The sequence below is a fragment of the Neolamprologus brichardi genome, chromosome 6 (genome assembly GCF_056152115.1).
Source record: "Neolamprologus brichardi isolate AB-2024 chromosome 6, ASM5615211v1, whole genome shotgun sequence".
Classification (NCBI taxonomy): domain Eukaryota; kingdom Metazoa; phylum Chordata; class Actinopteri; order Cichliformes; family Cichlidae; genus Neolamprologus; species Neolamprologus brichardi.
This window is the reverse complement of record NC_142109.1, coordinates 28,327,594-28,353,636: the sequence shown is the minus strand read 5'-3', so window position 1 is coordinate 28,353,636 and position 26,043 is coordinate 28,327,594. Positions and strand designations below refer to the sequence as shown.

Genomic DNA, 26,043 nt, shown 5'->3' with positions numbered 1-26,043 from the left:
TTAAACTAACAAAAAACAATCAAAAACAGTCACATTTCCTTTCTGATAGATGCACAAAGCTAACAGAGATGTTTATCAAGCACAGTGTCTGTATAGTCAGGACTTAGAAGAGCTTTAATCAGATAAAAGTCAAAATAACTTAATTCACTGTAAGTCCGCAGTGACATGATGTGAGAACATGTCTCTTTAATTAAGAACTCACAGTTCATACGTGCTCGACGGTGAACATTGAGTAAAGACACGAGCCGAGACAAAAACATTTATAAAAACAGATCATATTCGTAGATTGTGGCACTTTGGCAATGCGTGGGGGATAAGAAATCAAGTCTCAAACTGATGCTCACACTCAGTCGACAGAGGGCAGCCAGTGCGTTTTGTGCTAACGTTTGCTGAAACGCTTCCGCAGCAGTTTGAAACTTACCGACGTCACAGTTCCTCAACGATGTGTGAAAACAGTCAAGAGGAATCACTGATATAGTAGGAAACCAATCTTTATTTAAAAAAAGAAACATAAATATACCAACAGAGGTTAGAGGTGAAGGAAAGAAAGAAGACCCTTCAGGTAAAGAAATTGCATAATTCAGATCAACTTTCAAAAATATAAGTTCAACTGTTCTGAAAGAAGAAAAGTGAGTTCAAGAGCGCATACGCATGAGGCTATTCTCACTAAAGACCTTGTGTGTGCCAGAGACACAACAGCCATGATGACATTACAGCTCATTTTGTTTCATTAATAAACCGTTTTTCTTCTAAATGATAACAGCTCACGCCAAACACATTCAGGTCATTTGTTAAAATAATGGAGACGTGAGTAACAGTAGTGAGTGTTAGTATTGGCTCTCATCAAAAACAAAACTAAAAAGCTTTTCGTCACTTCAAAGCATCCTCAGCTTGCTTTATCCCCTTAGCAAGTAAGTACATAAAAATACTCAAATTGAATCTTGAACATGTAGAGAATGAATTTAATACTCGCGCAACGAGCACTGATCGGAAAACAAAAGGCTAATGCTCTAATTCAAGAGGACTTACGGTAAGATTCACCAAACTCAAAACGGCTCAGCATCACCATCACTAATGTCGTGAAGGACAAACTGCTTAACAGATGATTCAGAAAATGTGATTAGACACCAGAGGACTGAAATACTTTGTTTTACTACCATAATCAAAACTTTTATGTGTCAGTTAACAGTCCAGCCAATACTGCTGATTGCACATGAGGGACCAGTGCAATATGGGCACTTCTTCAAATCAGCACGAACATAAACAAGCACAAGGAGCAAAGTCTGGAGAGTTTTTAAGCCTGTCCTTAAGGTGCATCCAGCCTTTAAGTGTCTCTGCAGGATCCCCCTATCCAGTTCACAGGACACTGAAGATGAGAAATGATTTATGGAAAGAACCATCCAGGATTGTTATCGTTTCTGTTGCATGTGTTAAACTATATTTACACATCCGTGTTGAAGGGAGTGTGGGTGTTTCTCAGGAGATGGTGGAGAACTCTTTGAGCAGGACGTCCTGACTCAGCGTGTTCAGGGAGACGTTCTTCCTCACATTCAGGCTGATGGAGCGCACCTGGAGACACGCACATTTATTACAAGGCTTTATGTTTGTGTAAAACATCTCACTACACTCACAACAACCTCTCTTCATCAGTTATGCCTCTGTGATTTCCTGCTGAAGTTTCAACACATTAACGACAGCGACAAATTAATTTATGGCACTGACAATAAATACATCATCCATTCATTTTCTTCCACTTATCCAATTCAGGGCTGCGTGAGGTTGGAGCCTATCCCAGCTACGATAGGGTGAGAGGCAGGCTACACCAGTCTAACACACTTATGTACTCACTTTAACACACATGTGCAATTTAGATTCACCAATTAACCTAACCCCACTAACTATCGTCAATAATTGGGAGGATTTTGGTATCACTCCATGGTCAAATGAGCTTGCAAAGAAAAGCGTCTGGACTTCTTTAAGTTACTTGAAGACGTTTCACCTCTCATCCGAGAAGCTTCTTCAGTTCTAAGGTCAAATGGTGGAGAGTCCCAGATATAAACCTGGTGGGAGTATCCCCCCACAGAGGGACAAAAGGACCCCCTGATGATCCTCTAATCGCCTGAGCCAAGGTGTGAAACTGGGTGTGGGTCCCAATCAGCCAGGGTTTCGGGTGAGCTCATTGTGAAACCTGGCCCCACCTTATCATGCAAATTCCTTAGGTCAGATGGCCCAGGATGTGAGTGGGCATTAAGGCGTCTGGGAAGGGATCTCAAAACTGGATTATAGATGGCAGAGAGTTGGTGTCGTAAACCACCGCCTCTGTTCAAAGATGGTCGCTCACATGGCACAACACAGAAGAGCCACCTCCACAGGTCAAGACTCAGCTGTCCATCTGCATCTTAAGGACAAAGGTCACTCTTTCGAGGATGCCAATGTTCACATTTTGGACAGAGAGGACAGATGGTTTGAAAGAGGAGTGAAAGAAGCATCTATGTCCACTGTGAGCGACCATCTTTGAACAGAGGCCCACTCACATCCTGGGCCATCTGACCTCAGGAATTTGCATGATAAGGTGGGGCCAGGTTTCACAATGAGCTCACCCGAAACTCTGGCTGATGGGGGGGGGGGGGGGGGATACTCCCACTAGGTTTATATCTGGGACTCTCCACCATTTGACCTTAGGACTGAAGAAGCTTCTCGGATGAGAGGTGAAACGTCTTCAAGCAACTTAAAGAAGTCCAGATGCTTTTCTTTGCAAGCTCCTTTGACTACGATGACCTGGATGACTGAGAACCTTCACAGACGTATCACTCCATGGAAGGTGTGTTCTGACCACCTGCATTTGCCAGATATTTTCACACAGACCTCAACTACTGCACAAAACAGGCATAAACTTTTCTTTCCACCCAACTCTAACATGGAGCATTATCAGAACTGCAGTCCTCTGAAGGCTTCACAGTTTCCAATCCCAGAAGCGGTGCACTGGGCGAGGTGAAGCAGGAGCTGTAGTATGTTTGTTTTCCCTTTAGCATGCACAAGCTGTGCACCGCGAATCTGATCAGCAAGGTAGCACTAACAATGTTAAGTTATACTGCAACATCCTGAGGAATCTGAGGGACGACATTCAGTGCACGCAGACCGCTTTGCCTCCTTTTGTTATTTCCCCAAAATGAAATTAGATCCAGTGTGTGTCGCAGAGGCTCGCAAGAGCACAGAATGAGGCATTCACAGAGCAATATAATAACTGTACTGAAAGTGGTCAAAAGGTACACAAGAAGATACCTTGAAGAGGAGATTGTCCCTGTTTACATCAGACAAGATGCTTAATTTTTTTTGATGGGAGTCCTAAAACTTTATAATTGCCTCTTGTCTAAAAAAAAGAAATTAAAACCTCACTAACAGTGCGCTGAGCAATCACCCTCTACCTTCTAGTTGTTGTGTCAATGTGCACTTTTTCTGCTACTTCTGCCTCGTGTCTTGTACTTTCTCCATTAATTTTATAATGAAACAAGCCGGCAAGTAATGGTCTTCCCTAAAAAGAACACAGTAAAATCTGAGAAAATGTTTCTAACACTCCTGAGAGACAGATTTTTGATAATTCTGAGTGAAACGCTGCTTGAGTCAAACATTAGACTGGATGCACTTGAGAAAGAGTTCAAATGGAGTGTATAAAACCTTGAACACTCAAAACAAACCACCCTCCCTCTCTCTTACCAGCTCCTTGAAGAAAGCAGCCTCTTTGGGCTGCTCAGAGTATCTCTCAAACTGGTCCAGGCCATCCTGCAGTTTGAGGGTCAGTGTGTCATAGTTGGACCGTACCACCTCCAACACCTTACAAAAAGATCAGACAAACACAAAATGAAATTAAGTCTCATGTGATTCTCTCAACTGGCTTTTGCATTGTACAGCGAACACTGGGAATGGTTACAGAGCAGTCAAAAATTAATTAGTGTTAAATACTTTATTCCCACACTTTTATTTATGAGGGATCAAGTCGTGTTTCAGAGTTGCAACGTAACATTTGGTTCCTCTCCGACTTTTTCCAGCGATAATGTGCCTCACTGTAATGAAATGTTTCACGTGTCATTTAGAAAAACGAGGTTTTATTGACAGATTTCACTTAATTTAAGTTGTATTTCTTCTGTCCCACTTTCTCAGTGCTGTCCGCGCCTTCAGTTGGGACTCTAACAGGCTTATTCAACTGCAGCTGCTTAATTACTTTGTTGTTGAGCAGACTGTTAAGACTCACGGATTAAAAGCATTTTCACAATGAAAGTTTCAAGCTATGAATAACGCAGAATCGTCAGTAGTGTGTATAAACTGTGGTTACATATGCAGAGGAAAGAGTTGCCTCAGCTAATGTCTAGCTGAGATAAGAAGGCTGGCTAAAATCAGAGGTAATTATACAGAGATTCTCCACACCTTTCAGCTGTGAAATCGCCACTAAGCAGACCTTCTTCATTTCTTTTATTAATGCTCCAGAAAGACTCCACACGGCATGAAAAATTCACAGCAAAGAACATGAGCTGCACTTTGTCATGCTTCTCAGAAAGGCTCCACAAACATGAACGCTCATACATTAAACACCCATATGTTAACTTACATTTAGGTCTTATTTCATTTATGCATAACATAATTCTCTTTTAGCCATGGCAGCTTATTTACTATCCAGCTGAATCAACATTTTTAGACTTATTAAAGGCTGAGACCAGAGGAGCGTTCTCTAATAAATCTACGACTCTGCTTGTGAATAAAAAGTGCTGTTGTTTTTACTTCAACCTCTGGTGGTACACTGATGAAAAATTCATACCCATATCTCTCTCTCGCTCCCTCCCTCCCTCTCCATCTCCCTCCTCTCTGTATGAAAAAGTGGTGGTAGGTTTGAATAGTAAACCAAACGAATGCAAAAAGAAAAAGTAAAGAAGAAAAACATCGAACGATATAACAAACTGTTCAAAAGCAAAAATTTTGATAGAAAGTAAAGGAAAAAAGGGGAATTAAAGGAAAGTGTATGAGGTTGTTAGAAGGGGTTGTTGCTTGTGCAACTGTTTCAGTGTCTAAGCAGATACAATTGTGTGCACACAGTTGTCACTGTCTTTATCTTGATGCGTGGACTAAAAAAGCAGGCTTTTAATGTGTTTTAACTCTAGTATTGTAGTCCAGTTTCGTACTTTGTGTGAGGAACAGAGCGTACAGCAGCTTGTTTCAATGCTGCGTGTCTCTGGAGGCCATCCGTCTTCTGGTGTCACTGTAGAGAGTGAAGTCGCTCCAGAGGGCTGGAGAGCAGGGGGTTTGTGTGTGTCGGTGTGTGTGTATGTGTGTTTAGGACAGTATGCCAAAAGACTGAGGGATCAAAATTCAAAGTTTCTTTCAGTTCATTGAAAAACAAAGAGCAAGGGACAGAAGCAGACAAGAGAAAAGAAAAGAGCTGACTCTATAGATGTCATGTGTTCCTGCTTTCTTTATCTCTATTCTGCTGCATATATGTGAGTCACCGGCTGCATACAGCTACTGAAAAGCAGCCCTGGCTGTGGCTGATCTTGTAATTTACAACCAGAGTAATTATTCAGCCGGCATAAACACACTAACCGAAATATTAATCCCAATAGTGACCATGTTCTTTCCTCCAGATTTGAGTTACAACTTGTAATTACTTTGTGCAGTGAAAGCACAATGGGCATTAATTTTAAAACATAAAAACACATTAAATTATATTAATGGCCTTTTATAATGTTTTAAATAGTATCCTGCGGAGGTCTGCACAATGTTGTTATGACAAAGCTGAGTCAGACGGTTTGGACAGGTCTTGGCATCTTCAGCCTCTCACTGTCAGCGCGTGTTCATGCTGCTCTGCAGTTCATTCACTTACAACCCAGAAACGTGTTTTGGACAGCTGAGACGTGATGTGTTGTGCTTAAGCCAAGCCAGCCACATGTGTACAAAAGCAGTTAAAGCCTAAAATTAGGAGAAGACGAGTAAAAGAGGTTTTCTCCAGCGTTACTCTAAAGAAAATCATTTTTAAACATTTCCAGCTTTCCTCTATCTGTATCAATTTAACCATAGTGGACAGCTGGAAACTGTCAGCTCTTAAAAACAATCAACTGACAGACAACCAAACACGATCACATCCACACCTACCGTCAGCTGAGAATCACTGATCTGAAATGCCTATTTTATAGACTTTCAGAAAGGCAACCGTAGGGCTGTGCGATATGACCAAAATCTCATATCCCGATATAAGAATTCTATCGTCCGATAACGATATAAATCACAAAAATGTAACATTTTCTGTAAATTCTGTGAATCTCGGGCAGCTCGACTTGCGGGAAGTGTTCCTGCTGCGCGTCATGTAGCTGGAGTTGAGTGTTTTAACACATGCATGAAACGATACATTTTTAGACATAAGTTGTAACAGCCGCCGTTTTCTTTGTGAGTATTTATTACACGGCGTGCTGCGGGGAAAAGCCTGTTCTAAGGTTTATTTTTTAGCACCTGGCGCCTCTTTTTTTTACTTCTCATCCGTAAATAATCTGCTCTTTCACGTGATTCAGTTTATTTTGAAAAGTCTCAACGGGATCTTGAGCTTTATTGTGAAAGGTTTATGTGGAACATAAACAAGCGGACACGCGATGGTGTTAACGTCGTTGTTGCTAACCACAACGCATAAAAACAGGCGCTTGTCCGTCGGTAGTGTGGTTATATTAAATATAAGAGAAATAGAGAACTTAGAAATTAATATAGCCACTACAGTGACCATCAAAACGATGAAAATATATTACCGTAAACAGTTTATTTTGCGACACCATGAAATAAACGATAGCGTAAAATGAAACGATAGACGTTTTTATATCGTCATCTGATATATATCGTTATATCGAACAGCCCTAGACAACCGCAGCTTCAACCCAATCTTTGCTGTTCAACCCCTTGCATCTAATGAAAAGGCTGTTAATACCAAAGGTGAAAAATAACATAAAACCAGCCGCAGCTCATTGACACCTGAGTTACCCTCTGGCTTTCCTCTTTGTTGTGAATAAATCTAGTAGATAAAAGCAGAGAGGTAATTGGAGAGAATAATGACCAAATCCATCACTTCTTATCAAGTACAAAAAAAATAAAGTTTTTTTCCTGCTGTTTTCCATCGCGAAAGACTTCACACGAGTCTTAAATGGAGCTTATAGAGCTCATATCAGTTCAGCCTCCTTCCAGTCCCGGCTCATGTATTTCCAAAAATTACTGTTTCAAAAGTCGCCCAAGCGCTTCTGCTTAATGACTCGATCCACACTCTGTTTGTGTTTGCAAACTATGTGGAAAAATTGTCATTATTTCTACAAGAGCAGCTGCAGACACCAGAGAAATGGCAACATTTGTTGTATTTGATGTACAATAAAATCTCAAATGAGAATAACTCAAGCCTGCCTTTCAGTGTAATGTTTCCCTGAATCTGCCATGATGAGTCTGAAGCTCAGCGATGTGTGTGATAACAACTGCTTTTCTGTGCGTCTCATCACCATAACCAATGTTTGAGTCATTCATTTCTGCCACACTGCTGTAACTACGTCTTGATGAATAGGCTTTTTCCCCCCCAACACAAAACTCAGTGAGCTTTTCCTCAAACACTTCAGCCTTGTTCACTGTTTACTGAGAAATTCAGATTTTCTTCTGAAAGAACAAGAGTGACATGTCACTGGAGTTCAGCCCAAACGGCCCCGAGACGATATGGAAGTTCAATTTTATTCACATGCAACTTTTAGTCATGCAAAGTGTTTACCTGCTCTTCTGACAGCTGAGAGATGTGGTTCACTGCAGCGTATGACTCAATCTTGGGGTTGAAGTGGTTGATTATGGCCCTGGAAGAAAAACGCAAAATTTTTTTTAAATAAGCCATGGGAGATAAAGGGGATATCTATGCGCATGTACAGTGGGGCAAAAAAGTATTTAGTCAGCCACCGATTGTGCAAGTTCCCCCACTTAAAATGATGACAGAGGTCAGTAATTTGCACCAGAGGTACACTTCAACTGTGAGAGACAGAATGTGAAAAAAAAATCCATGAATTCACATGGTAGGATTTGTAAAGAATTTATTCGTAAATCAGGGTGGAAAATAAGTATTTGGTCAATAACAAAAATACAACTCAATACTTTGTAACATAACCTTTGTTGGCAATAACAGAGGTCAAACGTTTACTATAGGTCTTTACCAGGTTTGCACACACAGTAGCTGGTATTTTGGCCCATTCCTCCATGCAGATCTTCTCAAGAGCAGTGATGTTTTGGGGCTGTCGCTGAGCAACACGGACTTTCAACTCCCGCCACAGATTTTCTACGGGGTTGAGGTCTGGAGACTGGTTAGGCCACTCCAGGACTTTCAAATGCTTCTTACGGAGCCACTCCTTTGTTGCCCGGGCGGTGTGTTTTGGATCATTGTCATGTTGGAAGACCCAGCCTCGTTTCATCTTCAAAGTTCTCACTGATGGAAGGAGGTTTTGGCTCAAAATCTCACGATACTTGGCCCCATTCATTCTGTCCTTAACACGGATCAGTCGTCCTGTCCCCTTGGCAGAAAAACAGCCCCATAGCATGATGTTTCCACCCCCATGCTTCACAGTAGGTATGGTGTTCTTGGGATGCAACTCAGTATTCTTCTTCCTCCAAACACGACGAGTTGAGTTTATACCAAAAAGTTCTACTTTGGTTTCATCTGACCACATGACATTCTCCCAATCCTCTGCTGTATCATCCATGTGCTCTCTGGCAAACTTCAGACGGGCCTGGACATGCACTGGCTTCAGCAGCGGAACACGTCTGGCACTGCGGGATTTGATTCCCTGCTGTTGTAGTGTGTTACTGATGGTGACCTTTGTTACTTTGGTCCCAGCTCTCTGCAGGTCATTCACCAGGTCCCCCCGTGTGGTTCTGGGATCTTTGCTCACCGTTCTCATGATCATTTTGACCCCACGGGATGAGATCTTGCGTGGAGCCCCAGATCGAGGGAGATTATCAGTGGTCTTGTATGTCTTCCATTTTCTGATGATTGCTCCCACAGTTGATTTTTTCACACCAAGCTGCTTGCCTATTGTAGATTCACTCTTCCCAGTCTGGTGCAGGTCTACAATTCTTTTCCTGGTGTCCTTCGAAAGCTCTTTGGTCTTGGCCATGGCGGAGTTTGGAGTCTGACTGGTTGAGGCTGTGGACAGGTGTCTTTTATACAGATGATGAGGTCAAACAGGTGCCATTCATACAGGTAACGAGTGGGGGACAGAAAAGCTTCTTACAGAAGACGTTACAGGTCTGTGAGAGCCAGGGATTTTCCTTGTTTGAGGTGACCAAATACTTATTTTCCACCCTGATTTACGAATAAATTCTTTACAAATCCTACCATGTGAATTCATGGATTTTTTTTTCACATTCTGTCTCTCACAGTTGAAGTGTACCTCTGGTGCAAATTACTGACCTCTGTCATCATTTTAAGTGGGGGAACTTGCACAATCGGTGGCTGACTAAATACTTTTTTGCCCCACTGTATGTGTATGTTTGTTGAATGACTTAATAATTCAGCTTCTGTCTCTAGCTGTTTTATCCACCTAATACTTTGTTACAGTACATAACTGAGCTGCTCTATAGCAAGTTTCTTATCCTGTGGATTAACTCCAACTTCATCATCATGCACTGCAGCTGCTGATCTTAGCCCTTGTCTGAAGCCTTGGCGAGTTCTGTGTAGCGCCACATAAACCAGTTCTCCACCTGCTGCAGCAGCTGTGAGCTTGAGTGCCAGGTGGAGATCCAGAGCTGAAGGACTAAAGAGGCAGGACTAGCACAGCAGGCAGCAATTATGAGCTACAATCAAATAAATATTCCACACTTGTTCCACTGTCTGGGACATGGGGAAAATAAATTAGATGGTTTAATGTGGAAGAATCTTTCTAAGCTAATAGCAAAAAAGTTGAAACTGAGACCGTCCGATGTTGTCCCAGATTAAAAATGACCAATGCAAAAGAGGTTCAAAGATGGGAGAAAACAAAATGTTTTGCATGATTTAAGAGGTAGCTCCTGCCACAGTCTATCTGAGTTATGTCAAGAAAAGCATGTTTGTGTGATGCATCCTCCAGATTTTATCAAGGGCAGCTCAGAATGGAAATACACAGCAGAGGAAGAACAGCTGTGCCTCTTGGCCCCAGTTCAATAGATATAATCGGCATATAGGCTACAAGGATCAAACCTGACATCCTTGACAGGTTGTCTGAAATCTGCTGAACGCAAGGATGTCCAAATACATTTGGCTATGATATGTGGCACAACATCTTATTTAGATTCAAATAATAATTGATAATTAAATTATATTAAAGGTTTAAATATCTGAAATTTGTATTTTTTGACAAAACGTGTCCTAAAAAATACAATTTGCAGAGTGTCTGTTAACAGAAAAGTCACTTCTGATACGTGTCACTGTCTCCTTTATATTGTTTGGATACACCAGGGAATCAAATCTAAATTCAGAGGCAATCTTCTCCATCATTAGCATTTATTTCCGAGAAATAAACTGCTTTATAGCTCAAGTATGAGTTGATGCACTAAGCACAGCTGAGAGATTGAATGGCTTATTTTGTACTGGCTTTGGCTGCGTCATATATCAAACAGATTATAGTGACAAACATGCAGAGGATTCTCGGCAGTGGTAATTCTGCTGTCATTTATGTATGGGAAGCCAGCCTAGAGTGGAATAAACAAACTGAGTAAAATGGGTTTGGTCCTTTCATTTAAGTTCATTATAAGACCATCTTCTGTGAATTCTTTTGAATTCTGTCTTTGTGCATTTATTCATCCATTCTTTCAACATTTACTCCTGTTATACTCCCAGCCTGCACTTCAGCTCTTCTGACTGCCTTTTTACACAGGGATGCTGTTCTATCAAGAGCCCACTGCACTCGCTAAATCCTCTAGGACTATCCTGTTCATACGGCCGACCTCTGGGGCCTTCGAGCCAGGGTGACCTCAGAGGATCATCTCCCCGGAGAAGATGGAGGAGGAAAGGGAGATTACAGGGAAAAGATTTGAGGAAGAGACCAAGTACAATATCTGTGTGAGGTTGGGGTGAAGGAGATAAAAGCTTAAAATTTATAAAATAGAGGGGCCTAGGGGACTAAAAAAAGTCAGATGGTAGAGAACCCAAATTACAGCTCCGAAGACTTCGCTCACTTTCAGCTCCCTTCAATCCAGCATGACTCATTTCTCCTTCTTAGGATACAGAAATCAGAGTAAAGAGTGTGAGTGCGGGTGTGTGGCTGTGTGATTACCGAACATTGACAAGGGCATGCGTGACTTTACTGGCTGCCTCCTTCCACTGGCCTGTGTTAGTTGAAACTCTCAAAACTGGAAAGCAGAATGACAGAAATACACTAAAATAGGATTTTAGGATTAAGGTTGTATAAAGGTGGCTGTGCGTATTAAATAGTTCAGGAATGCTTTAAAAAAAATTATTAAAAACTCAAGCATGAGGTTACGTACCCATGCAGTAGAGGTTGTCGAAGACCTGATGCATCCGTACGATTTCGTAGTACAGCTCGTCGTAGCTGTTGGAGGTGGGCAGGAATGTGTCGCCGTAAGTTATGAACATGTTGAACAGGTTTACTACCTGGATAAAGAGACACACACTAGGATTAGCTGAACGTTACATTTATAGAAAGTACCCAACAAGAGAAAAATAAACCAAAAAGAGGATTTATAAAGGGAAATTACATTTACACCGCATCTGTTTGGTGCTTTTAATCTCCTTAGACAAACATAAAATTTGTTTAGATTCGTGGTTGAAGCGCCACTACTAGAATCTGTCTTCTTACTAACCCTTACACATACAGCATCTCTATTAAACCAATCCTCACTGTGGTTTGTGGTCTGGTCTTGTGCCTCCATGTGTTTTTTTTTTAACAGTGTATGATTCTCACCAGCAAGGCCAGATGAAAGATGTTGTGCTTGGCCAGCAGTGTGGTCTCATTTGACAGCAGGAACTTCAGCAGGTTGATGAGAGCTAATGCAGAGGGAGACATGCTTGCATTAATGAAATACAGAGGAGTGTTGCTAATCGTCTAGCAGCAGAGGCATATGGCGGCAGACTGCTTTCCTTAGTGTGCAGCTTTATTAAGGTAGATAATGGAATCACAGGAGGGGGGGGGTGCAAATCTAGCCTCTTCATGAGCTTTTATTGAGGCAAACAATCCCACGAGAAGAACCAAAATGTGCACGCACGAAAAAAGCTCCAACACGAGTTGGCACAGCAACATGCTAAAAGAAGACAAACGATCGAATTCATTTTTCTCTCCAGTGTCATTTCATGGTACGCTATTATCTCCACCAGGAAAAGAGAGTCGGGGTTATTCAGGGAATTAAGCTGATTATTGGTCTGATTAGAGGAATCTGTATTCTAATGAGACACAGCGCGATGAGGCCATTACAAGCTGAAATGTTATCCTATTGTTTGTTGACCAGGCTGAAAACAAGGCCACGAGGATGGATTGTGCTTTCTTTAGAGACTCATTATCTGGTTTCAGTGATGCAATACATTTACAAAACAACACTTTAGAAGGAAATTGTGTTTGTTTTGCAAAAGCAGGAACTATTTGCTCAGCTCGTGAGGTGATATATATTTAGCAAATCAAACATTTTAAATTAGTCATATGTTGTCTCTCAGGTCATTTAAACCTAGGATAAAAGTAACCTGTTGAGCATTTACTTATTTTCTGGTATATACATCAACAGTCATGTGAAAAAGAACTTTTCACAGGACTCTAAGTAAATACACCCAATAATTCAGTAGCTTGTAAACCCACCTTAAGCAGCAATAACTTCAAATTCATTTTCAGTTTGACTTTATCCATCTCTCAAATCACTGTGGAGCAATTTTGGCCCACTCTTCTTTGCAAACTTGGTTTGGTTCAGTGAGGTTTGTGGGCATTTGTTTATGCACAGTTCTCTTAAGCTCCCACCACAGTATTTCAGTTGTGTTGAAGACTCTTTTCTTTTTTAAGCCATTCTGTTTTAGATTTGCTCCTTGCTTGAGATCATTGTCCCGTTTCAAGAACCAAAATGTTTAACTGTTGGGCAGAAGTCCCTACATTTGACTCTAGCGTATGAATACTGTTTTATACAAAGGAGTTTATGGTTACTCGACAACCGCAAGGTGCCCAGGTCCTGTCCCTGCAAAACAAACCAATATCATCATCCCTCCACCACCATGCTGACAGTTGGTATGAGGTGTTTGTGCTGACATGCTGTGGTGTTGCGAATTACGACCAAACATCCCCACTTTAATCTCTTCTCTTCAAAGAACATTGTTCTTAAAATCTTTGTTCAGATCCAACAGATGCCACGTCACCATTTCTCCTGGTAATCCCTCTGAATAATCCATATTTGCACAGTTTTTTTCCAGCTGCACTGTCGTGAACATTAACATGCTACCTGAGGCCTGATCTTGGGTTAAATCTACTTGAACGTTCATTCGTGGAAAGACTGCGGTATTGTGTTAACACACCTGAATGCGCCATGCAAGCAAATAACTCAAACTTCTGCTGTTATAGAGGTGGTCATGCTTGCAAATGATCAACAATCGAGTGCATTTGATTAGCAGCACCTGGGTGCTACTTACCTTCTTAACTCTAAAAGCAGTAAGGGTGTATTTATCTACTATCTAAAACGTATCTACTTATTTCAGTGAAAAGGTCATAAATTGGAAATTGTTTTTCAAAGCTCTGAGGGACTGTGCTTTGAGCTAAATGGTATTATCAGCTCACTAATTCACAAAAACTGAGATGAAAATGGAAAAGCTGAGATTGACTCTAAAATACAAGGACACTGGGATTTAAATTATGAGATAACCTGTGATATATAAAAAACAGCAGGCATTTTCCCTGAGAAATAAATCCTATCTGAATGGGGCTTTTTGTCTGACAAACAGTACATAAGCGAGAAGATGAGGTATCATTACCTGACCAAAGCTCTCTCCAGGTGTAGTGTAATCTGATTCTACATTTCTTTTGGTAACAAAGGAGTTTGTGGATGATCTGCACACAGCGCCTGCACAGGAAATAAGACAAGAAACTCTGATTAAATCAATTTGATGATGGATGGGTCATAAAATGTGTAATTTAATGTGTTCTCACAGGTATAAATCCATGGGGAAATCCTTCATCATGTGAGTAACAATAAACTCCACCATCAGATCTGCACAAAAGATAACTGTTAAAATGCATGACCTTTGACTGCGATGAAGTTTAATTGATGCAAAAACTCAGAAGTTAGGCCTTATAGCTAACAGATATCATTGCTGATTTGAATTCATAGTAAAAAGTTAAAACACTCTTCTTACCTAGAACAGCACACACCAGCGGCCGCGACGGGATGTTCTTGTCCACTGCTTTTTTCCTGTGCCTCATAGGCTGAAAAATATAGAAATAGAAAAATATGTTAATATGCACAGATACTCTGTAATTTTAATAATTATAATTGTACAAGACAAGCCTACTTTGCAGTTTTGGAAACAGTTTTTACAGCTGTATGTTATTTATTGTTAAGTGACACAGAGCAGATAATCAGCAGACACTAAATAACAGTCACAGTCAGAAACTGACAGCATCTGCACGGGTATGTAATCCTTCAAAGTACAACTTTTAAGAGAGTAACTCATGTTTTTCCAGATATCTCACTGGCCAGGTTGCTTTTGTGCTATATTTCAATTTTATTTAGCTGTTTTCACAAAGAGGATTTGTGGGAGGTACTCCAATTCTACTGTTTTGAACTGTCAGCAGTCCTCCTTCTGGTCTGGAGATCAGTGAGCAAGAGGGCCACACTAACCAGAATCTGTAGCAGTGGGCAATTTTTCCATGCACCGCTATTCTGAGCTCACAGAGGCTGCAGAGAAGGTCTACAGCCGCCAGCTGAAGTCCAAAATGATGGAGTCTGAGTTTAGCTACAGAACGAGATTCACTCAAGAAGGAGCTGATTATATGTTTCAGTTGACAAAACTAAAACAGTTGATACCTCCAACCAACTGCAGAAACCATATACCACACCCAGTGTCCACACTTGAAATGCTCCTATCTTTCTATCTAACTATCTTTGATGCACAAGAGGAAGCAATCAGAGGGAGTAATATCAGGCGAGGGAAGACAAGTAGGGAGTTAAAAATATCTTAGTAGGGGGAAACGAACCAGCGCACATTTTTAAAGTGTACAATTCACTGTGCCACTGTGTAACATTTAGATTCATCTGTGCTGCAAGATGTTATAACAGAACATGCAGTAAAAAGTCTGACCCTAGGGAATGAATTCAGTTTTCAACCCCCGGGAACAATCAAAAGAGTGATGATCACGGCCTGGGTCACCATCCTGACCTGATGTGTCCCCTTAAAGTGAAACATCTTCCACTGACAGTGCAGGTTTATTACATTTACACTGTGCTATTCAAAGAGACCATACAAATGAGAAATGTCCACACACAAGAGGTCATAAAAACCTGTTTAACGCAGATCCCAGTGTTGACCGTGCACTGTCACACAAAATCCTGACTCAGGAAAGTTACTTCTCACACCTGTTCATGGAAATGACCATGATGTACGCTAATCACGCATAACAGAAACAGGCTGGACTTTCGGATCGCACCTTGTAATTACTTCTATCCTCACTGAGTGTCACTCACACGGCCATGAACTCACCATTCGATGGAGACTGACTCTGAAGTTCATATTGTCATCATGAAGAAAGGCATCAGCATACTGGTCCTATCGTACAGGAAAGGATTAAAAACAAAGATGGTCAGGTTGATGGAGAATGCGGTCGGTGGCATTTGTTGCAGGACGGTGGGTTCTCATACCTCGGCTATGCAGGTGAGAATAATCAGGCACAGTCTGGCGCTGTTGAGTCGGTGCTCATCTTTGAAAACAATAACAGATAAAAGGACTAAACATAAACAACCCACAACATGATGACAGCTATAACAGTATAATAATAAGGGGGGCACTTTAGGACAAAGATGAAATTAAAATGACCAGAATGAATGATTATAAGAAGGTAGAGTAGCAGAGACCAAGAGAAAGAGGATTTAAATCTTTTTGTTACCTTTTGTATCCTGCATTACAATGGAAGCATACTTGAGGAAGGTGATGAGAAGGTTGCTGGTCTGCAGGTTAGGATCCAGAGGCAGTTCTGGGTTGCTCATCACTATAATGCAAATGTAGAAATGACAGTACAGATAAACATCATCACTAGGGCAAAAAAAAACACACACACACACACAGTCAAACTAATTTCCAAAGTTGCAAAAAAGTCAGAAATTTTGAAGTTAGTCCCAGTCTTTAAATTATGGCTCTCCATGAAACCTGAGCCCATCTTAAAGTCACCATTATCAACAGCATGACACTGAAACAACAGCTGTCTTGATGCATTCTCAATCATCCAGGTAAGTTAATCCCAAAAGGTTGATTCTGTTCATCTGGACGTAACTGTTTGACCTCACAGCCCAACTGTTCCTTCAGTGGGCTGGTTTCAGTCATTGTGCAAATGTACTGTTTATATGGTTGGAGAAACCTGCAGTCAGCTGAGACTGAAGAAATCACTTGGATGAGTGACAAAACGTTTCTCCCACTGAAATTGCTACGTCCAGATGAACAGACTCAGCCTTTTGGGATAAAACAGCAGCTAACTTGTTTGGGTGAACGGAGTGTTCATTCAAGCACAAAAAGTAATGTGTTTTTGCCATTACTGTAGCTACTGTATTTAACTGTGCAGTCTAGACAAGCATTTTCATCCATTTAAAAATCTCTGCTCTCTGAAACATCCAGCTTGACTCATGGTTAAATGATGAGCTGGTCATGTCCCTCCACCCCACAAAACCCTCCTGTGTTTCCTTCTTCCTCAGCACACAGCAGGCATACCACCAAAAAAACCAAAAACATTTCACACCATCAGTATACTATCGTGTGAGGCTCGACTGTAGAAGGAAATGCATATTCCTGACATGTGATTACAAGGCACATGTATGTGCTGACGCTCTCTCAACTTTTCATGATGCACACTGCATGTGAAACTCTCATTTGTATTTGAAGCTGGAGGTTAATATTTTATATAGAAAATGGCTCTTGGGTTTGAAGCTAGCCAGAGATAGAAACCTGTACCTTTTAACAGTTACAGCACATGTGCATGCCAAATGAGCTGCTTTTCAATGTGCCAGCATCAACATACACCATCCACAAAAGCTGAAGTGGGAGCTATAAACTCCTTTTCAAAGTGAGATTAGTAAGCAGCTGAAGTAGTATTAATAATTCACTTATTAAGGTGTAATAAATCGAGTGTGTATTAGGAACTCAATTCTATCAGGTAAAAAGCACAAACTGTATTTTTTATTTCTGCCTCTTTGCTTTTGAGTGTTTAAAAGAAAACGTGAACAAAAGCTGCCAGATTTAAAGGGAGTGTTTAAAAATGCATATTAAAAGTTACGATTAAATGGACGCAAAGAAGCAGAGACCATTAACACCCCACAGCTTTAGAGACCTTTGCAGTGCTCTCGGCCTATTCAGGTGCTTTGAAGGGTCATTTTTTTATATCAAAGAAGACAAGGTTACATTTTTTTAGGTTAAAAAACCGAATCCTGTAACTCAGTCTATTCAATCAATTTTCAACCTCCAGACAACGCCTTTAAAACAGTCTGTTGACTGACTACTGCGGTCAACAAATATTCTTTCTAGAAACTTTAAAATGTGCTCCCAAACAGTGATATAAAGCCAGTGAGAGTTGCCCTCCAAAACCAACGATTAATGCCCCTGACATCATGTAAGCTTTTCTGAGTCTACGCGTGTCTGAATCAAAATATTAAGTGTACGGCTTACTGTCAAGGGAGGGCGGCGTTGTGCCAAGGGGCGTCGTAGGGGTGGTTGGAGTAGTGGTGGTAGGTGTGGCGGCAATGTCGATCTCGGGATGGCTCTGTGGAAAGACATGACACACATAAAAACACCTCATTAACAGTGATTAACCTTGCCTAGAGTCTCATAATGTAAAGAAAAGCTGAGTCAGTGAGAAAACAAGAAGAGTAGTAGAGACCGATTACGTTTAGGAGAGTGAAACATCTACAGAACGATGCACTAATCAGTCACCTAATCTCTTCATTTACCCTGAAATATGCAAATAAGCACAACACTGCAAAAAAGCAACACATTTGTGAGCTGGTCCTGAGGCTGCCATCTTATCCTTATTTAGGTTGTTAGCTCAAACGCTTTACTCTTATCAAGTCATTTATACTAAAAGAGCAAAACACATTAAATTGCAAGCAACTCCAATCTTTTCACTTCCGAAGCCTTTATATACGACAAATGCATGTAATTAACTCCCATAGTTAGTATCTTCTCTTCTCTTTTTTTCTCTCTTCTATTTCACTCACAGCCCAGCCAGTCACAACACATGGCCGTCCTTCCCCGGGCCTGGTTCTCTTAAAGGTCTCCTCATGATAAAACAGTTTTTCCTGTGCCCACTTATACATAAAAAGTGATGCCTGTTTCCACTCTTAACCACTGGTCTGCGCATCGGTCGTTATTGGCAAATCATCTCACAGATACCATGTGTAGCAGAAGATTTAAGATTAAAAGGATTTCAACCTTGAGAGGAGGTAAATGATAAGGTTTGCTAAAGATTAAATCATAAAACTCAAAGTTTTCTGAATTCTCATTGCAGTCTGAGAACCTCAGGAACTTTTGGACCTGAGGACCTTTGCTTAGCCTGAGGACCACCTGTAATATCTCTTTAAATTAAATCATAAATGAAGACAAGGTAGTTTCTTACCAACTTTCTGTGAGTTACAATGCAGGCAAAAATGCATCAACACACAAAATTACAGAAAAAGTAAGGGGTGGAATAACTTTTACTTGACCTCTAACATCCAAAAGCTGTGAGCATAGAAGAACACAAAAAAGTGTTGTATGTTACCTGTGCTAAGACAGTGATGAAGTTGCGGTTGAGATGCACAGCCTCATAGAGCGCCAGCAGAATCGCCTCATTTGTCCTTGAAATGAAAGTTAAGTTAGAGAAAACACTTTTTTAAATTCAATAAATATCCAAATTTTCACAAAATAGTGGACTGAGCATTCCAGCCTTTGATCCAGTCAAGCTCAAGGAACAACTGGAAAAGCACTCTGCTGCTCAAAGTTTCTTAACAACGGCTTCACGCATCAGCAGGTCACTTTTTTAATTTTCTGTGTCATTAACTACTGCACAATGTTTGAACAGAATAATAAATCACTTCCCAAATCCCCTCGTAATGCACCGTCCATTTTTATGTTGATAGAAATTGGGACATTAGTCATGTAAAACAACAGTGAGTATTTGACTGCAGTTTTAAACATATTAAGTTAGTTGGCCTGAGCCAAACTGTCCGTACTAAACAATGCAACAGTTTCTATCTTCTACTTTCTTCAAAAACATCATACCACATAAAAGTTATATTGTCTACTGCTATATATTTTCCCCCGTCAGTCTAGACTAAATAACTCACAGTGAAAAAGTGATTATATACCAAGCCAAGAAGTCCAATAAACTTCCTACAACATCTGCTATAAAGTTGTGGTGAGGAATAGACCAGAAGAAGCGTACAAATGATTTATAAACCCACAAACACAGCAGCCCAAAACCTGTGAGATGCAAGAAATCTGAAACAACAAAACTTTTCCTTGAGTTCAACATTAACTCAAAACTCAAACTAAATAGTGAAGTAAAAAAGGTGTAAGAAAAAACCCGACCCCTAACCCTAACGCAGAGATCAGAGAACCTCCTGAAGGAGGACAAAGCATCAGGCCTTGGTGGTAAACCAGCAAGACTGAAGTGACTGAGAGAATTATACAGCAGCTGACTATATATATCAGACTGATCTCAACACTCAGTTTCACAATGTTTTTTCTACTTTTAGATCGGCATGATGTCACAGAGAGCGTGTATACCTACTATGGACATCTTAAGCACACATCTATGTCTGCGAGCCCAGAAGCCCCACCCACCTGTTGTAAAAATGTTCTGTTTGCAAGGGGCATCCAATGAGAACGAAGATGGCTTGGAATGGAACTTATTTCAGAGACAGCATTAACTGAAATGCTAAACTAAAGTCCAGTATAATACAAAGACTTTAAGTCCTGCAAGACTCTAATATTGAACTGAAAATGAGCAACAAAGCAAGAGCAAACAAATCGTCTAATCTGATGACACAAGCACTATTTCAGAGGAGCACTCGGTCTACTCATCACCTGAAAAATGGATGCAAATGGAGCAAAAGCAAAATTATAGTACCTTTATCTAAGTGGTTTAGACAAAGGCCACACTCAAATGCTTCTGTGTTATTATGGCTTACTGGATGTGGACTGATGGGCAAAAATAGTGATTTAATTCCATGCAAGTCCATGCATCTAAATGATGAAATAACATGGCGCGATATCTAAATTCTACCAGATAAATCTTGTTTTTATTAATGAAACTGAGGTTCTGACAAATGGACTTAAAGATATTAAAAACTCTATGTAACACATTGTAAATATAACAGTAAATACTGGGTTAAACTTATTAATATCTGAGTGTCTTCCTTTTGTTTATAGTATTTCAGCCAACCTGTTCATTCGTACTCCAATTCTGTCCTGTTACTTTTAACTTGAGTATAAAGAACAATGAATCTGTCTGATGTAGGAAGTGAAACGGCTTTGCACTTACTGTACGGAGAGCTTCTCGTCAGCATCTGCTATAAACATGCTGCCCACCATACTAGTGAGGGTAGAGAAGAAGCCACCCTGGTTCTCCTCCTCTTTGTCTTTGTACTGCCTAAAAAGAGAAAAAGACCAGATGGACAGAAAGTAGAAAGAACAAAAAAAGAGGAGCGAATGACAAATTAATGAAAGGCAGGAAAGCCACAAAAGAGAGCAATAAAAACAGCCATGCCTAACCTAACACACATTTACCTAACACCTCCTTTTGCTCTCTGCAGTTTATTATCTACGGGCAATCAGTTTATACACAAAAACAATGAAGTGCATTGAGCTACCATCCATCATTTTGATGTGTCTGTCTATGCACGCAGACAGACAAGACCTCCTTCACACACAGCATTTTAATATCTGAACCTTCCCTCATCCAAAAAACATTACAGACTCCCAAAGAAAGCTGTCAGATATAAATAACTAAAGCTATGAAGGCCTGTTTTCTTTTAAGGAGAATAGAAATAGAACATTTGCAGGATACATCAAACTAAACTGATGGTACCAACACTCTCAGCACACTATGTATTGCATCATTAAAAACACCTTTTTGACAGATGGACGTTTTAAATCTCACCTGTTATATTCTGTCAGAGCTTGGTGGACAACCATACCCATTCCCTGGAAAAGAAAAACATCCAAGGTGTCAGTGAAAGCTTTGATTATCTGTCTGATGTAAAGACCACCTACATCAGGCTGGCTATTTATTATTCTGCAATTACAAAGAACAGCTAGTGACAGCATACTTACATCTAGTGTTGGTTCATCATCCACAATGGAGAGCTTTACAATATATGGATTCACAGACTATAACAGAAAAGGAAAAGTAAATACTTTATTATTAAAGACCATGAAAGACCATTCTTTATTTATTATAACTTACTAACTCAAGAGCCTCCTTTCCCAGTACATACACTAACAACCTGCAACATTTAACTGGTCAGGCTAAGCAATGCAATGTTCAGAAATGCAAATAAAAATACATCATCCTTTTTGAAGGTTATTTTTCTTTCTAGAGGGTGAAAATATGGCGTCAAGAAGGGCTTTGGTACAAAAAAATAATGTTTTTAAAATATATACCAAGTGCAGAAAATGGATGCTGGAATATTAATTTTGTCCCCGATGCACCCAAGATGGCATCCCAGTAAGACTACAAATAGAAACAGTCAGCCTGTAAAGTCACCCTGATGATGCACGAAGACATTGTTTTACCCCTCATCCACACTGGCTTAACTAATCAAGAGTGTGGCACCATTAATATTCTGGAAACATGATTTAAAACGCCCAAGTTATTTTCTTCCTCTGAGTTATTTTTACCTATTATTCTCTACTGTTGCTGTGTTCAGAGACTAATAATTGCCTTTAACATATCTTCTAATTTTTAGACTTTACAGAAGAAGATACATATCAGTTTCCAGAAGGAGATTCGTCGGAGAACAGGAGGTTGATCTTTGCTTTTGGATACACAACCCGGTTCAGTCTCACATGGGCTTTATACTGGAGTTCATGACTATTGTAGAAAAAGCTTTATATGAAGAAACACTAGCACAGTCAAAAGTCAGCATATGCACATCAAACAGACCTCATATTTTCTGTAGTTCACCAGGAGAGCCAGAAGCACCACAGCATCATAACCATGCTGCCCTCTGCTGGATGCATCTGACAGAATCTGAGCAGGAAACAAACGGAGAGCAAAGATGAATAGACCAGAGCGGAGGAGAGACTATTTCAAAATATAACTGAAAATCACAGAATTATATTTTCTATTCAAATGGTTTACCTGAAGAATGGCTTCAAAGATGCTATTGATCATCACATATTCTAGTATAGTGTTCTGGCTAATGTTGTCTGTTACCTGTAACACAATATTTCAACAGCTGTAACATTTTGTGTAACAGCAGAACAAGCGTATCAAATGATAATTATCACACATGCTCCATCTCACCGTCACCAAACACAGCAACAGTTTGAGGCAAAGGCTCTTGAGACTCTCTGAGCTGTCTCCACAGAGAAGGCTGTCCAGTCTCTCCATCAGGTCCTGCAGGAGACACAAACAAAAGGAAGTGTATGAATGAGTAAAAAAAACAACTCCACCCAGCTATCCCTTTACATCTTTATTTACTAATCGATTTCACTCAATTTTTCTTTCTATTTTTGTTTAGAGTCTAACATACCTTCATCCTTTGCTCAGCCTTATCAAACCCCATGAGCATGTTGATAATATCAAACCCGGACGCCGACTTGTTCTTCTGGTGGACCCCTCGGAAAAGTGCACAGAGAGTCTGGAAGTAAAGGAGGACACATGGGCTGCTTAACAGATGTTTCATGAATCGGCACGTCTGTAAAGCACCTCACATCATTTTGCATTGGTAATATTTAAATGTTATGCAGATTTTTGAAGATTTACAGCAAGGGGGGATGTCTCAAAGGTGTGGAACATCAGGTAAATATGTACTATATATTTGAGTAGATAGAAGTCATACTACACGGTAATGACTCTGCTGTGTTGTGACAGATCTATGGGCTTTTTGAGTGTGCTGTTTTGATTTTGGATTTTTTTTTCCATGCTTGATGGTGTTTATGGTGAACTCTGCTATTGCTCCCTTTTCTGTTTAACCCAGCTTTTCAACCGATCAGCATTCAACTGCTACATAATGTCAGTGCCACCAGGCTACATGGTGTTGTTTTTTAAGGGCACTGCAGGTGGGTACTTCTGCGTTGGTTGCATACTTAAACTTCACTCTGAATAGAAAAAGACCTAAAAAGCAATACTGATGCCCATAAATCCTGCATGAGACAACAACAGTCATGGGATGATATTGTCGCTGTTACTGCATCAAGGAGAAAAATAGTTTTAGTATGTTTCATTATTTAAAAGGGTTAAGCTTTAATACTGTAGTTATTATAAAATGCAATCATAACACCTCTATGCATATCAACACACTCATTATAGAATGCCATTAACTAGTCCTGCCTAAATATTTTTTATTTTTTTAAAACCACAACACACATTTCCACATTTTTGTGAAATGATATTATAAAATAAAAATATAGAGTCAAGCTAACATAATTTATCAGTCAAAAGAAGCTAACAGCCTGATCAACATACTTAGATTGCTCCTAATGTGATGATTATATACACAATGTGCACGCAGTTGAAAATCCAGGTGATAGTTACCTGCAGGGCATTGACCACTTTGATCTGGTGCTCCTCTCCCAGAGCCTGAACGCAGTGGTGAAACAGAGAATTGATGTTGTCTTGAATGCGCTGGACGTCCTCCCCATCCACACTCTCCAACTTTGACTCCAGGTACTCTAGGTTCACCTGCAGGAAAAAAAGATAAAAGTGTTGAGTGAAAGGCAAGGAGAATTAAACGTTAAGGGTGCATAAGTCATATAAAAGATTCACTTCAAAATCTCAGACTACTCTCCTGTTAAAAAAGCAACAGCCTAACCATTCATAGTAGAGAAGTATCACAATAAATGCAAATTATACTGCCTGGCAATCTTCAAAGTCCTTATCTCTGCAGTATTTGGTTGCAGTGTATTTGATTTGAGCATCAGTACTTCCTCTTTTCTAAAGTATGCATTCTTTAAACTATGTGCATCACATCACTGCTGCAGCTTCACATAACCACAGAGTGCACTGTGAGAGATTTCCTGTTATGCAGCACACTTCTTTCTCCTTACCTTCATAAGAAACAGCTCATCCCAGAAACGAGGGTTATTTTTTGCTGGGTCTTCTTTCTAAATCAAGCAGAAATGACACTGTTAGCACTTGAACATAATGCATTTCTCAAAACTCTCAACATCGACATTGTTTGACTTTCTATGATACTCACTGCAAAAATCTCATCATACATGAGGACCACCTTCTCTTTCAAGGGCTTTTTAGAGGATGATGTCCTCCTCAGCAGCCCTGCCTTCTTCTCCACCTGAGACATGATTAAGTCTGAGAAGATAACCACAGTTAAAAGACATATATATTTACTGAGTATTTGTCTTCTTTTTTCAGCTGCTCCCTTTAGGGGTCACCATAGCAGATTATCTGCTTCCATCTCTCTGTATTCCTAGCTTTTTCCTTCGTCAAACCAACTCTTTGCATGTCCTCCTTCACTACATCCACGAATTGTCCCCGTGTTCTTCCTTTTTTCCCACCTGGTAGCTCCATAATCAGCATCCTTTGTACAATGTATCCAGCCAGCACTCTCCCTTTACCATTCATAGTTCCAACATTTAAAGTCCTCACCCTCACCTCCACACTCTTGTCATTCCTTCTTTCTTGCTGTACTGAATATGCCTCCCCCCTCTCCAGCACACAGTTTTTACCTGTACCCTGCTGGCCAACAGCACCAGAGGTAGTCCTTGTTAACCCAGACTCCCCGACCAATCCAATATGGAAATCTCATCCTTCAAAATCTGTATGTTTGATTTGGCAAAGGATTTTATGCCAGATGTCCTCTGTGACCAAACTTAGGACTGGCCCTAGGAGTGCACTGGCTTGTGGCCCCACAATCGTCAATTGATTATTATAAAAACAAGGCTAAAAATATTCTGTATTGTTTGATCAAAAGAAAAGATCAGAAATAGATAATAGTCTGACCTGTTTTTCAAGATTTCATGCCTTTGTCCCACACCCTTTTTTATAATGAACAGGTTATGAATGTAAGTATACAGTTTTTATTTAAGAAGAAGTTATTTTCCCATAATCAGACCGAGCAATACGTTTAAAATGAACTTGCATTATCAGTTTACATTGCCAACATCTTATGGGCTTGCATCAATTGATTATCTGAGTATCATATATCATATTGACATTTGCTCACACTGATCAGTATTAAGCCAACTGGACGTTGAAGTACTAGCTTGTCAGCTAACATTAGCTTACTAACCACTGCCACCTAACTTGGTGGGATCAAGCAGTAAACAACAAACGGCAACACATCATGTAGCATGCACTGTTGTCCAGCAGACATCCAAAAAGCACTTTAGCGGTTAGGTCATTAAATGTTAATCTAATAAAATGCCCAGATTCCTCCCAGCTAAAGCTAACGCTACGTAGCTTAATATTTGTCACACAAAGATATTAACAACGATTTGGCTGTCAGCTGATATCTGAAAGGGATTATTAGCAACTTTACTGTGTTGTGTTGTTTAGATTGGTGGCTGTCGTCTGTTCTTACCTCTATTAAAGTTTTAAAACCTATGCTGCTATTGCAGTTCATGAATTCTTGTAACAACAGTATCTGCTAGCATACAGTCAGTATCTGCTAACA

At 40.2% G+C, this 26,043-nt stretch overlaps 1 protein-coding gene across 1 annotated transcript; it reads right to left on the bottom strand.

Annotated features, from left to right (window-relative positions):
• Positions 1-390: 390 nt before the first annotated feature.
• armh3 (armadillo like helical domain containing 3) lies at positions 391-26,043 on the bottom strand. The gene is made up of 25 exons (XM_087842023.1): positions 25,951-26,043; positions 24,610-24,719; positions 24,458-24,514; positions 23,946-24,092; positions 22,942-23,049; positions 22,713-22,805; positions 22,548-22,622; positions 22,350-22,436; positions 21,518-21,574; positions 21,345-21,388; positions 20,727-20,834; positions 18,963-19,038; positions 17,873-17,966; positions 16,107-16,208; positions 15,862-15,920; positions 15,704-15,769; positions 14,360-14,429; positions 14,154-14,214; positions 13,979-14,067; positions 11,943-12,025; positions 11,506-11,632; positions 11,295-11,370; positions 7,772-7,850; positions 3,715-3,831; positions 391-1,569 (listed from the first exon to the last, which is right to left on the bottom strand). The coding sequence occupies exons 2-25, from the start codon at positions 24,709-24,711 to the stop codon at positions 1,477-1,479; spliced, it is 2,070 nt and encodes a 689-aa protein (XP_087698149.1). The 5' UTR covers positions 24,712-24,719; positions 25,951-26,043; the 3' UTR covers positions 391-1,476.